Genomic DNA, 12,249 nt, shown 5'->3' on the forward strand with positions numbered 1-12,249 from the left:
AACTCGGAGATTTGGATTATAAATTAATATTTAAAAATACCTACCTTTTTTACTGACTTTACCTATTTTTTCGATTTGACAGCTATGACGTCACAATATGGCGCGGGTCCATGTACATTCTTATTTGAAACGCATTATAAGTCACACGAATGTTCGCCCGATGTGGGAAGCGAACCACGACCCAGTTGTTCGGGACGCTAACTCTAATGCCACATAGTCAGTCGAATATATCTGTTTTATTTATTTTTTATTGCATAGAAAGGTGGACGAGCTTACAGCGCATCTAGTGTTATAGTATTTAATTAGAAAAATTGGTACCCGCCTGCGGGATTCGAACATCGGTGCATCGCTAGATCCGAATGGACCGGACGTCTTATCCTAAAGGCCACGATGACTAACTCTTTCTCTCACCAGCCCTAGGGTGATACTTAAATAGCTTAGTCCACATTTGTCTTCAACAGCTCAGCAGAAACACGCCACTATTGCAATTATTTTTTTCACCCCAAAAACATGAGGCATTCCGATTCATAAGAAGGATTGTCGGTCTTAAATCCGGTCTACGAAGTTATATTTAAAGTTGAACAATAGTATTTTCTTCATGGCAGCTATGGGCTATTGGTGTTTCAAATCGAGTTACCAATTTTTCCGTATGTCCATCTCAAATATAAATATTAAATGCAAAAAGTGTGAATTTAATTTCCATCACACGTTATCGTCTCTCCATTGTGGAAAATCGTTCTTGAGTTTTTCATACAGAATAAGTTATGTCATGTTTATTACAACTAGAGGTCCCGCAGTAGTCGAAATTCGACTATAATTAATTGGATTTGTAAGTTTGTACACTATTATGATTGTATTTTATACTTCTATAATCACAAATTTCGCCAAGACTACACTATGAAAATTATTAACAAAGGCAAACAATATTTAATCTATTCTCAATTTGACAACAGACGTCAAGAACAAAAGTTTGACAATAAATAGTATGCATGCGTGTGTGCATTAAATACATGGTATGTAGTGTGTGTAATGTTTTCTTTATTGATTTAATGTATCTTTTATGCATTATTTAAAAAAAATATTAGCATTGTGCACTTCTCTGTATTCTTTATAAGTGTGGAAAATTTCATACTCCTCCGTCCGCGCAATTTTCGTAAAAAGACTTGTGTAGGTATATCTCAGATCACAAACCGAAATGCTACACCGATAAGCTTAAGAGTAATAACAACTTTTATAGACAGTTAATAAAAACTGTGCATTTTTCTTAAAACACGTAAACAAATCTAGGTACATAAAAATTTAAACGGCTATCGGAATAAATCATTTCCAATATTATTTCTGGACTTTAAAATTGTTTCAGCGTTCTGTAAATAGTTTTTTTACACGATCAAAGCGATTTACCTACGTTAAATTATTGCAACTTCTAGTCCGTTTTGAAGATTCCTGTAATACAAAAAAATATATTTTGTTTTTTTTTATACTCAATTCAGCCAGTATGATAGATTTTGGAAAGGTGTGACTTGAAATTTAGTTTGACCTGTTTGTAGTTTGACCTGGAAGCATAAAGAGAAATGATTCCTTTGAATTGTAATCACTCTATAATGATGCGTGAGAATGTCGCATACACATTAATAATATAGGTACGTTATAATAACTATCTAAATGTTGACCATAGACTTGTACTATCACAAAAGTATTGAACTGAATTTAAATAAAGTTTAGCTTTCACGATTTCAAGATATTGCCCCGAGAAAATAAGCCTTCCGAATTGATATTATTTAATTAATATGGTAAGTACACTAAAGCTAGATTTTGCATTTGAAATACGTTGTATGAAAAACAGATTCGAGAAAAACATTTTTTTGTTAAGCTTTAGTGGAAAAAACTGATTTTACGTAATTATAGTTTAAGAAATAATTTTAATGATATTTATAGTTTACCAATGTTAAGTAAATGTGACTTCAAAAACAACAAAAGAAACTCGAATAATTACAGTGAAATGACAACGGCGATTTTACTTCTCCCCAGAAGTTAAGTTAATACAAAAGTTTTAAAGGACGAACTGTCTACAAAGTTCAAGCACACGACTATTGTCTTTCTCTTATGTAGGTACGTATTTGGACCATTTTTAAGCCGAGAACGCCTGTGAGAACCTCGTGAGTTTCTCAGTATGAGGTCGCAATGTGGAGGGCCGAGTCTAGCATCGCACCACAAAAGATACATCGAGAACGTAACGAGCTCAATTGATGAAGGAACGGAAACGTGTCCAATTAGAAGGAGGCGGCGGGCGCGGCGGCGAGCGCGAGTGTCGCCCCCGCGCGCCGCATTAACCAGATTAGCGGAGCGCCCCTCGGCGAGGTGTGGCGGACACCTCGCGCCGCCGGGAAACAACGCGGCCCCGCCCGCCAGCGCCATTGGGCGGCGCGCGGCGGAGGGGTGTCGGACGCGGCGCCGCCGGCGGCCAGTCGTTTGACGCCTGCCGCGAGAGCGGTCGCCGCCACGGGACGAGCGAAAAGTGTCGCGAACGAGTCGCCGGTCGGCGCGTTATGGACGTTGCATGAGCGCGAGCCGCCGGGCACGCCGGTCGTGGAGCGCGCGCCGTGGGCCCCAGGCGGCGCGGGCATGCGCTTCGAGGGCGCGGAGCGGCGCGACGCCGTCGCCTTCCATCCGCTGCTGGCGCCGCGCCCGAGCGACTTCTCGGTGTCGGCGCTGCTGACGGCGGGCGCGCTGCCGCCGCCGCCTTACTTGCCGGCCGCGTTGGCCGCTGCCGCCGCGCTGTCCGCTCCCTGTCCTCTGCTCAAGCCTCCGCCGCCGCCGTACGCGCCTCTACCGCCTGACGACGACGGTGTCGTCGACGATCCTAAGGTCACCCTTGAAGGCAAGGACCTCTGGGAGAAGTTTCACAAGCTCGGCACCGAGATGGTGATCACCAAGAGTGGCAGGTCAGTACGGCCCCGTGACGCGATCCGCCTTTGCTCATTACTGTGATGCGTGCTCGAGATGTTTTAACGTGATTAGTGTTGTGAGTGATATCGTCCACTGCATACCTATATTATAGATGGTACGACTGGTAAGTAACGAACCTCTAGGGCTGTAGAATATCGAATAAAACAAAAACTAAAAAAATAAGCATCACTGTGCGATTGTTTACAAATACATTACTTGTTTACTTTAGGCCAATTTCAAAACGAAAGACTAATAACTAAAAAAAGACACGGCAAAAAGTAATTTATTCATATAACCGAAAAGGAAAAACTGGCACAGAATATTACAACTTTTAATAAAGTTAAAATCGAAACTCATCCACACAAAATTATAGGCTTAAAATTGTAGTTGAAATGTGTATTGCTAACAAGCAAAAAACATAACTGCAACATGTAATTAACTATTGTTTACTTACAACAACGATATTATATTATCGGGTTATAAAATAAATAATTTCTGGTTTACTGAACAACACTGATGTGATTCGAAGCGATGTATTTAGGATTTATAGGCGCATTTTTTCATCAAGCTTCTGGCCGCCGCTCCCGTGCTCTACTTGCAACTGGGTGACAATAATTATGTCAAATAATGAAAAATCATGAATTTCACTGATTATTTTATATTCGATAAATCTTATGGATAAAAAGTGTGACATTGAAATGTTAAATTTCGTAAAAACAAATCCAACGTATACTATTTTGTATGTTCAATGACGTTTTGTTAACCAAACTCGCATTGCAGTTTTGATTGATTTATTTTAAACAACCAATTGAGTCCAATCATTTAGTACAATCTGAAGGTTTGCATTGCAATTTAGACGTTGTTCCACAATAGATTTATTGACAGAATAAACAAATGATTTGAATGAAATGATTTTTTTTTATTTTATACTCAAATCAGCCAGTTAGTATGATAAATTTTGGAAAGGTGTGATTTGAAATTTAGTTTGACCTGTTTGTAGTTTGACCTGGAAGCATAAAGAGAAATGATTCATTTTGAATTGTAATTTATTTATTTATTTAGACACACCAACAGCAATACACACAAAACATTCAAGCTTAAAATTAACATGTATATAATTGAGTACTGGTATGTAAGCCAGTTACAGGCATGTACAGCAATCTCTTATAACAAACTATGACATGTTACAGCAATTTTACAAACAGCGGAAAAATAGCCTAAATTTATATGTTAACAGTACGACAAAAAAAATTATATTTGAAAGTAATATAATAAATAAAGTAATCACTCTATAATGATGCGTGAGAATGTCGCATACACATTAATGATATAGGTACGTTATAATAACTATCTAAATTTTGACCATAGACTTGTACTATCACAAAAGTATTGAACTGAATTTAAATAAAGCTTAGTTTTCACGATTTATTGTTCCACATTAGATTTATTGACAGAATAAACAAATGACAGGCGCAACCGACATTGTAGTAGATTACTAATATTTGCAACTTGATAGAAGTCAATAAGATAAGATAGACAATGCTTGTTTGAAATAATCTGCAAGTCAAGTGTGCCTAAATGCAGGAATTTTAATTTTCTTTCCTTAATAACCACTCAAAGTTTTGCCAAACAATTGTCTTTGCCTCTGTAAATATTGGAAACTGCCTATTCGTTTTGGCCTATTACAACGAATCACATATTATTATACGTATTGATCCGTAAAATAACGATTGTAAAATGATCTAAATCGTTCATTCACGAAACATAAAGTGAAACCATCAAAACAGCTTTACAACAGTTGAAACAGTAAAATTAACTCGAACGGGAACACTTGAAGGGCTAAAATATCTGTGAGTCGTCCACAACTTTTGGAAGAGGGTTGACGAAACTTCAAAGAGGAGCCCACGGAAGGAAAAAAAGAACGAAGATGTTTTTTTTTTCGGAAGTTAAAGTGGCGAACATTATTGTGAAGGCGTCGGTCGACCTTTTCTCGAAAAATGCAAAGTTAAAAGTCTAAAAAACCAACAAAAACAAAGTTCTGCTCCTCTTCCGTATAGCGCGCTATTTCGAGGGAAATTAATTGTTGTTTGATTGACTTAGAAGACTGCGCTTGTAATTTCTATTGCATAGGTGAATGAACTCGTACTGGACGTCGTGTGGGTAGACCAATGAGGTGGACAGACGACCTGGTCTAAATAACGAGTAAAGACTGGATGCGAAAGGCAAGAGACCGAAAAGAATGGAGTGCATTTGAAAAGACCTACACCTAACACTGGATATACATGGGTTGAAGAAGAGAGAGAAGAGAGAGAGGTGAAAGAACTCGCGCACATGAATGCTACCACCTGTCTTGAGACATGTCTCAATAGCATGCCTCATGTAGCGGTTGTTACACTCCGAACTAGAACGCATTACTACTTCCCGGCAGAGATAGGCAGGGTAATGGTACCTAGTCTATCTACCAGTAAAATCATATCACATGTATCTTAGTGCCAAATACAGATCGGAAATTGTAAAATGAATAAAAATATCCGAGGAAAGTGATTTAGTTATTTTCAATTTATTAATATATACTTACAATACAGTATAGTACAAAATCGTACAATCAATATTAAATATTATAATTAAACAATTTAATAAAATCAATGTATCTTTTTTTTTTCAATCTGCATGAATTAAAGTCGTGTGTAAAATGATACACGTGTAAAATATAACATAAAAACAAACTCATAATCTTGGTATAAGTATTAATAAATGTTTGATAAAACTTCTCTCAAACCAAGATATACCTACTGTGTCTAATGTAAGGGTACTGTCCCACACGTATTTTTTCTGCGATGCATTACTTTGACGTAATTTATTTGTAACATTTAACAATAAAACGTAAGTAGGTACTTGGAACACGAAGATTTGATAAAATGTAAGATTTATTTTACAAGTACTGCCATCGAACTCTATTATGACATGTATTCTTAAAAGATTAGACTACAGAGCAGGATTCGTTCGTATTTAGAATAACTAAAGGTCCCGCAGTAGTCGAAATTCGACTATAATTAATTGGAATTGTAAGTTTGTACACTATTATGATTGTATTTTATACTTCTATAATCACAAATTTCGCCAAGACTACACTATAAAAAATATTAACAAAGACAAACAATATTTAATTTCAATTTGACAACAGACGTCAAGAACAAAAGTTTGACAATTAATAGTATGCATGCGTGTGTGCGTCAAATACATGGTATGTAGTGTGTGTAATGTTTTCTTTATCGATTTAATGTATATTTTATGCATTATTTAAAAAAAATATTAGCATTGTGCACTTCTTCTCTCTATTCTCTATAAGTGTGGAAAATTTCGTACTCCTCCGTCCGCGCAATTTTCGTAAAAAGGGATACAAAGTTTTTGCTTCACGTATTAATTTAGAATAATAGACTGACACAACTTTATTAAGTATGTTTAATTTGACTTAAAATAATTCTGTGAGTGCTCCTAGCGTTTGTTTTCGTCGCTGTCTTTTGCGTTTTAATGCGACCAAGTTACTATATAACGGCAACATAGTCGATTTATGAATTTAAGATGGTTTTTTTCACAGGCTCTCCCGTAGGTATATACTGCACCAAAGTTGACCAAAGTAATTGTTTAGTAGATATTTTTTTGTCATTTGTACGATTGATTCAGATACAAAAAAGAAACAAAAGTTTTTTTTAAGCTTGGACGGGTCAACTCTCAGTCCATCTAGTGATAAGTAGCTACCAAACTCTATAGACATCTATGTATAATGGATGCGGTCTTGTAATATGAGATGCAAGTCTGAGTTCTGCAATACAAGGACAACCTTCAAATTAATTCGCGACAGACATAGGCAGGGTAGTTGTACCTACCTCTACAAGCTCTCAAGATGCCCTACTATTAAAAACCTACAAGTGTAAGACACTTGATAAATCAAACAACGCGTACATAAATGTGTGTTTAAATGTTATTTACACGTAGCGTTATTAAACACTCGCCATTATGTGATAGCATGACATGAAAACGTGTTCATTTAATTGATATCCACCAGCATAAACATTTGCTGAATCCAGCTGAATTGTCATTTTGTTATTAATGTGTACGTTGCGTGCCTGACTATTAATACTAGCTACATTAGTATTAGATTTCATGTGTCGACTCGAATGGAATTATTGCTAATGAGTACTTATGTTATTTGGAAGCTACGGTTTTAGATGTGATGTGAGTAGGAGAGATTTTGTCTAAGCGTTTCAATCAATACTTCTATACTAATAAAGAGGAAAGATTTTTTTGTTTGTTGTTTTTTTTTTTTGAATAGGCTCCGTAACTACTGAACCGATTTGAAAAATTATTTCACTCTTTGGAAGCTACACTATGCCCGAGTGACATAGGCTATAATCTTTTCTGAAAAAAATTAGGAATCCTTACTAAAATTCCAATAATGTAACCCAAGGTGAAAAAAAATTTACCTAAAGTATTCTTTACATCGCGTGCCCTGCGAAAACTATTGATGATGAATTAAATAATGTAGGTACTACTACTTTGTAGAACATAATATATCATTAATTACAAAAAGTGTCACGACAGCATATTATGTCTAACTATTGTAGTTATGCCGCAATAAGTGTTATTTTATTTAAAAAAATAAAACAACGTCAAATATCGTTGCAATTTTTGTTAAAGACCCGAGCGGAGCCGGAGCGGGCCGCTAGTATTTTATAAACTGAATTAAAATTAAAATAATGTTTTGGTCGTTATAATTAATGATTCTTAAACATCAAACTTATAAATTCTAAGAACTAATTTAGGTAATTAGGTATCTGAAGTTATACATAATCTTCGAGACTTTTCTAATATTCTATACAAGCAATTGATTAGTTACCTAAAACAAATTCACTCTTGAATCATTTGTCAAGTAGTACATTTCTCTTATAAACTATTTTCTTATAGCCAACAGTGCGACTGCAGTTTTATACTAGTAACTCTTATGTCTATGTTAAAGCGCAATGTATTACACAGAATAAATAGGCCTTTGACTCAACCGACGATGAACTATATTGAAATATTGGTGGTAGGACGTCTTGTGAGTCCGCGCGGGTAGATACCACCACCCTGCCTATTTCTGCTGTGAAGCAGTAATGCGTTTCGGTTTGGAGGACGGGGCAGCCGTTGTAACTAAACTTGAGACCTTAGAACTCATATCTCAAGGTGAGTGGCGCATTTACGTCGTACATGTCTATGGGCTCCAGTAACCACTTAACACCAGGTGGGCTGTGAGCTCGTCCACACAACTAAGCAATAAAAAAATAAAAATAAAATCCTCGAACTTGTATTCAATTTTTGTAGTCTAAATTACCTTAGTAAGGCGCGAGACCTTAGCGCAGAGTAAAGTAGACTTTATTGTACCTACATCAAAACACATTATTCGCAGTTATCGTAAGACGTAAGGTTAGCATTAGTTCGAATAATTCAACGAATCATCAAACAAATTAGCCCAAAAGGCTTAGTGACGTTAGAACAAGAGCGGTATGGAACTGAGCTCATAAGAATGTGGTTAAGTAACCACTTGTAATATAAATAAAATCAAAATTTATTAGAAAAAATAATGGATGGATGGATGGTCAATCAAAAAATTGACAAAATACACCTTTCGTAATTATGTTGAATGACATTCCTTTTGATTTATATGTTTTACCTTTGTATTTCACTCGTTTATAAAGCCTAGACTTATCTATGTTCGACTAGTCAAAGGCCGACTTCGTTCATTAGAATTTAAACCTTAAACCAACTGGGTTAAAGTGTTGAAACATGCCGAAAATTGTTTTCATCTTTTGACGATTGACTTAACAGATAAAGAACCGTCAGGGCTTCGGCTGCTAGATCTACAATCATTATCTTTAGCTTAAAGTACTAAGCGCGCTCATTGTTATCCGAGAACGAAGAGGTTTTTGGGTTTTCTATACTGTTTTTTTTTTTTCATTATAAAACTAACTACTACCTAATAGCTAGTAAATAATAACTAGGCCTTTGCTTCACGCATTTTAGGTACACCGACGATGAACTATATTGAAACATTAGTGGTAGGACGTCTTGTGAGTCCGCACGGGTAGGTACCACCACCCCCCCTTATTTCTGCCGTGAAGCACTAATGCGGTTCGGTTTGGAGGACGGGGCAGCCGTTGTAACTATACTGAGACCTTAGAACTTATATGTCAAGGTGGGTGGTGGGCTCCAGTAACCACTTAAAACCAGGTGGGCTGTGAGCTCGTTGACCCATCTAAGCAATAAAAAAAAATGCTCTTCTGCCTCCAAGGGCCAATAAAAGACATTCTAAACTCAGAAACTAGTCACTTATCACTACCGACGCGGGCTCAGATCACGCCTGCTACAAAAAAATTGCGTATAAAATCACATAAACAGAACCAAACGTAGGAAGCATTTATTATTTAATGAATACACAACCAGCGCTGGGTATTATGATTTTTTTTTTATTGCTTAGATGTGTGGACGAGCTCACAGCCCACCTGGTGTTAAGTGGTTACTGGAGCCCATAGATATCTACAGCGTAAATGCGCCACACACCTTGAGATATAAGTTCTAAGGTATAATTAATATTCTAAGATATAATTCTACTCTTGCTTCTCGTTACGTAGCCACGAAACACGTGTATCACGTAATTAAAAGAGCTTTTACGGTTTTATCTCGCGTTTTTTATTGTCATCATCAAATTATTTCCGATGCTTCGAATACTGTACAGTTTTCGTGGTCGCGGCGACTAGACGGCGAGATTAAACCGTAAGAATTATTTTAATTGTTTTAAAAACTAGCTAGAACCGAAAAAAGAATACTATAAGTTTTTGATGGGTGGACGAGCTCACCGCCCACCTGGTGTTAAGTGGTTACTGGAGCCCATAGACATCTATAACGTAAATACGCCACCCATCTTGAGATATAAGTTCTAAGGTCTCAAGTATAGTTACAACGGCTGCACCACCCTTCAAACCGAAACGCATTACTGCTTCACGGCAGTAATAGGCATGGCGGCGGTACCTACCCGTGCGGACTCACAAGAGGTCCTACCACCAGTAATTAGGCAAATTATAATTTTGCGGATTTGATTTTTATTACACGATGTTATTCCTTCACCGTGAGAATATGTCTCACAATTTTACTAAATCACGAAAAATAGTCGAATTTTAATTTAAAATTGTTTATACATATTTAAATAGTTCATTGCATAGAGAACTATAGATTAGACTTTTTTCAAATTGTATACTGGTTTACGTTTGAAAACTAAATGACTTGCACATTCGTGGTAAATTACAAAGCTCAAACAAATTACTACGTGAGCTATGCCAATAAAATTATGCCGACATGCTTCGTCTACACGTCTCGCCTTGGCTGCGTAGTCAGAGTTCCACAGTTTTAACTTGAACTATAGGTCCCGCAGTAGTCGAAATTCGACTATAATTAATTGGAATTGTAAGTTTGTACACTATTATTATACTTCTATAATCACAAATTTCACCAAGACTACACTATAAAAAATATTAACAAAGACAAACAATATTTAATCTATTCTCAATTTGACGACAGACGTCAAGAACAAAAGTTTGACAATAAATAGTATGCATGCGTGTGTGCGTCAAATATATGGTATGTAGTGTGTGTAATGTTTTCTTTATTGATTTAATGTAACTTTTACGCATTATTTAAAAAAAATATTAGCATTGTGCACTTTTTCTCTATATTCTCTATAAGTGTGGAAAATTTCATACTCCTCCGTCGGCGCAATTTTCGTAAAAAGGGATACAAAGTTTTTGCTTCACGTATTAATATATAACTTGAATAGAACAGTTTCCAAAGGTCGTAAGGGAAAATGTAGGGGGAAAAACAGCGTCTCCGTTATAGACGGTGTGGCTTATAAAAGAAATGGGTTGTACAGAAATTAGGGCAGGTAAGACGGATCGTGTAGACGGGTGCATTAGCCACACCAAGTACTTGATAGGAATCGATTTGCTATATCATTTTATTTACGTTCAAAACTATATTTGATTAAATGCTTGTAGAGTAATTTGCTATCTAGAATTATATACAGTTGTGAATTGAACATTAATCTAAGTACAGTTTTATTTGTTTTTGATGTAGGCAAACTCAGAGTAGAGTCAGGTGTGAATTGTAAATATCATCGCCACTTAATGCGTAATTGTGTCAAATTCTCGATTTCTATTTTTTTTTTTTTTTTTATTGCCCTTGTAGGCAGGCAGACGAGCATACGACCCACCTGATGGTGAGTGGTTGCCGTCGCTCATGGACTTCAGCAATGCCAGGGGCAGAGCCAAGCCGCTGCCTACCGCTTAATACTCTCCATAAGCCTCGTTTGAAGAAGGACATGTCATAGCGCTCGGGAAACACCGTGGAGGGGAGCTCATTCCATAGCCGGATGGTGCGTGGCAAAAAAGATCTCTGGAAGCGCACTGTGGATGACCGCAGTGGCTCCAGGTAGTATGGATGAACTCTACTCCGGTGGCAGGCGGTGCGGTGGTAAAAACGAGATGCCGGTATCATCTCGAATAATTCCTCAGAGCACTCCCCATGGAACATACGGTACAAAATACAGAGGGAACCGAAGTCCCTCCGCAGACCCAGAGGTTCCAAACGATCCGAGAGAATGGGATTATCGACAATCCAAACGGCCCTCTTCTGTATTAATTACAGTAGCAATTTTTATAACTAAGCCAAGTAAATTCAATCAAATCTGTGATATTAAAACTTTCTTTATTGTCCACTGAGAAGACTCGACAGAGCAATTCCTTAAGCATTTGGAAATTTTGATGCACATATTGCTTAATTGCTAATGTCGTCACACCTAACCTATAGACACAGCCCTAACCCATAGACACAACCCACTGAGTTTCTCGCCGGATCTTCTTAGTGGGTAGCGATTCCGATCCGGTAGTAGATTCAGCGAAGCACTAGTGTTGCTAGGGCTAGTGTTAGCAATTCTCCCAGACTGAGCCCGTGAGCTCACCTACCGATCCGCGCGAAGTAGAAATATCCCTTTAGGCTACTATAAAAAGAACAAGTGCACTAAAAAACGGTAGGTACTTCATAACAAGTAATAATTACTCCGTTGATTATCCGTTGAAACAATGTCTGGGAAATAAATTAGCACTCGCATACGATACGGAGTCAATTCGAAATGTTTCCTTGTAAATTGTAAACACTTATCGTTCGGAAGCGGCCATTTTGCGAACAAAACATTCGAAAACAGAATCTACACATATA

General features: G+C 37.2%; 1 protein-coding gene across 10 annotated transcripts in view; it reads left to right on the plus strand.

Moving 5' to 3' along the window:
* Nucleotides 1-2,353: 2,353 nt before the first annotated feature.
* Nucleotides 2,354-12,249, plus strand: part of LOC101735390 (optomotor-blind protein) — a 137,914-nt gene continuing 128,018 nt past the window's right edge. For 8 of the 10 annotated variants that reach the window (XM_012692808.4, XM_038016609.2, XM_062673028.1 and 5 more), the window contains exon 1: nucleotides 2,437-2,942. In XM_012692808.4, the coding sequence (XP_012548262.1) occupies nucleotides 2,623-2,942 (320 nt within the window). In that variant the 5' untranslated portion in view covers nucleotides 2,437-2,622. Of the gene's footprint in view, nucleotides 2,943-12,249 lie in introns of all 10 variants that reach the window. The other 2 variants (XM_038016614.2, XM_021349866.3) reach the window with 2 other exon arrangements.

This window comes from Bombyx mori, chromosome 16 (genome assembly GCF_030269925.1).
Source record: "Bombyx mori chromosome 16, ASM3026992v2".
Lineage (NCBI taxonomy): Eukaryota > Metazoa > Arthropoda > Insecta > Lepidoptera > Bombycidae > Bombyx > Bombyx mori.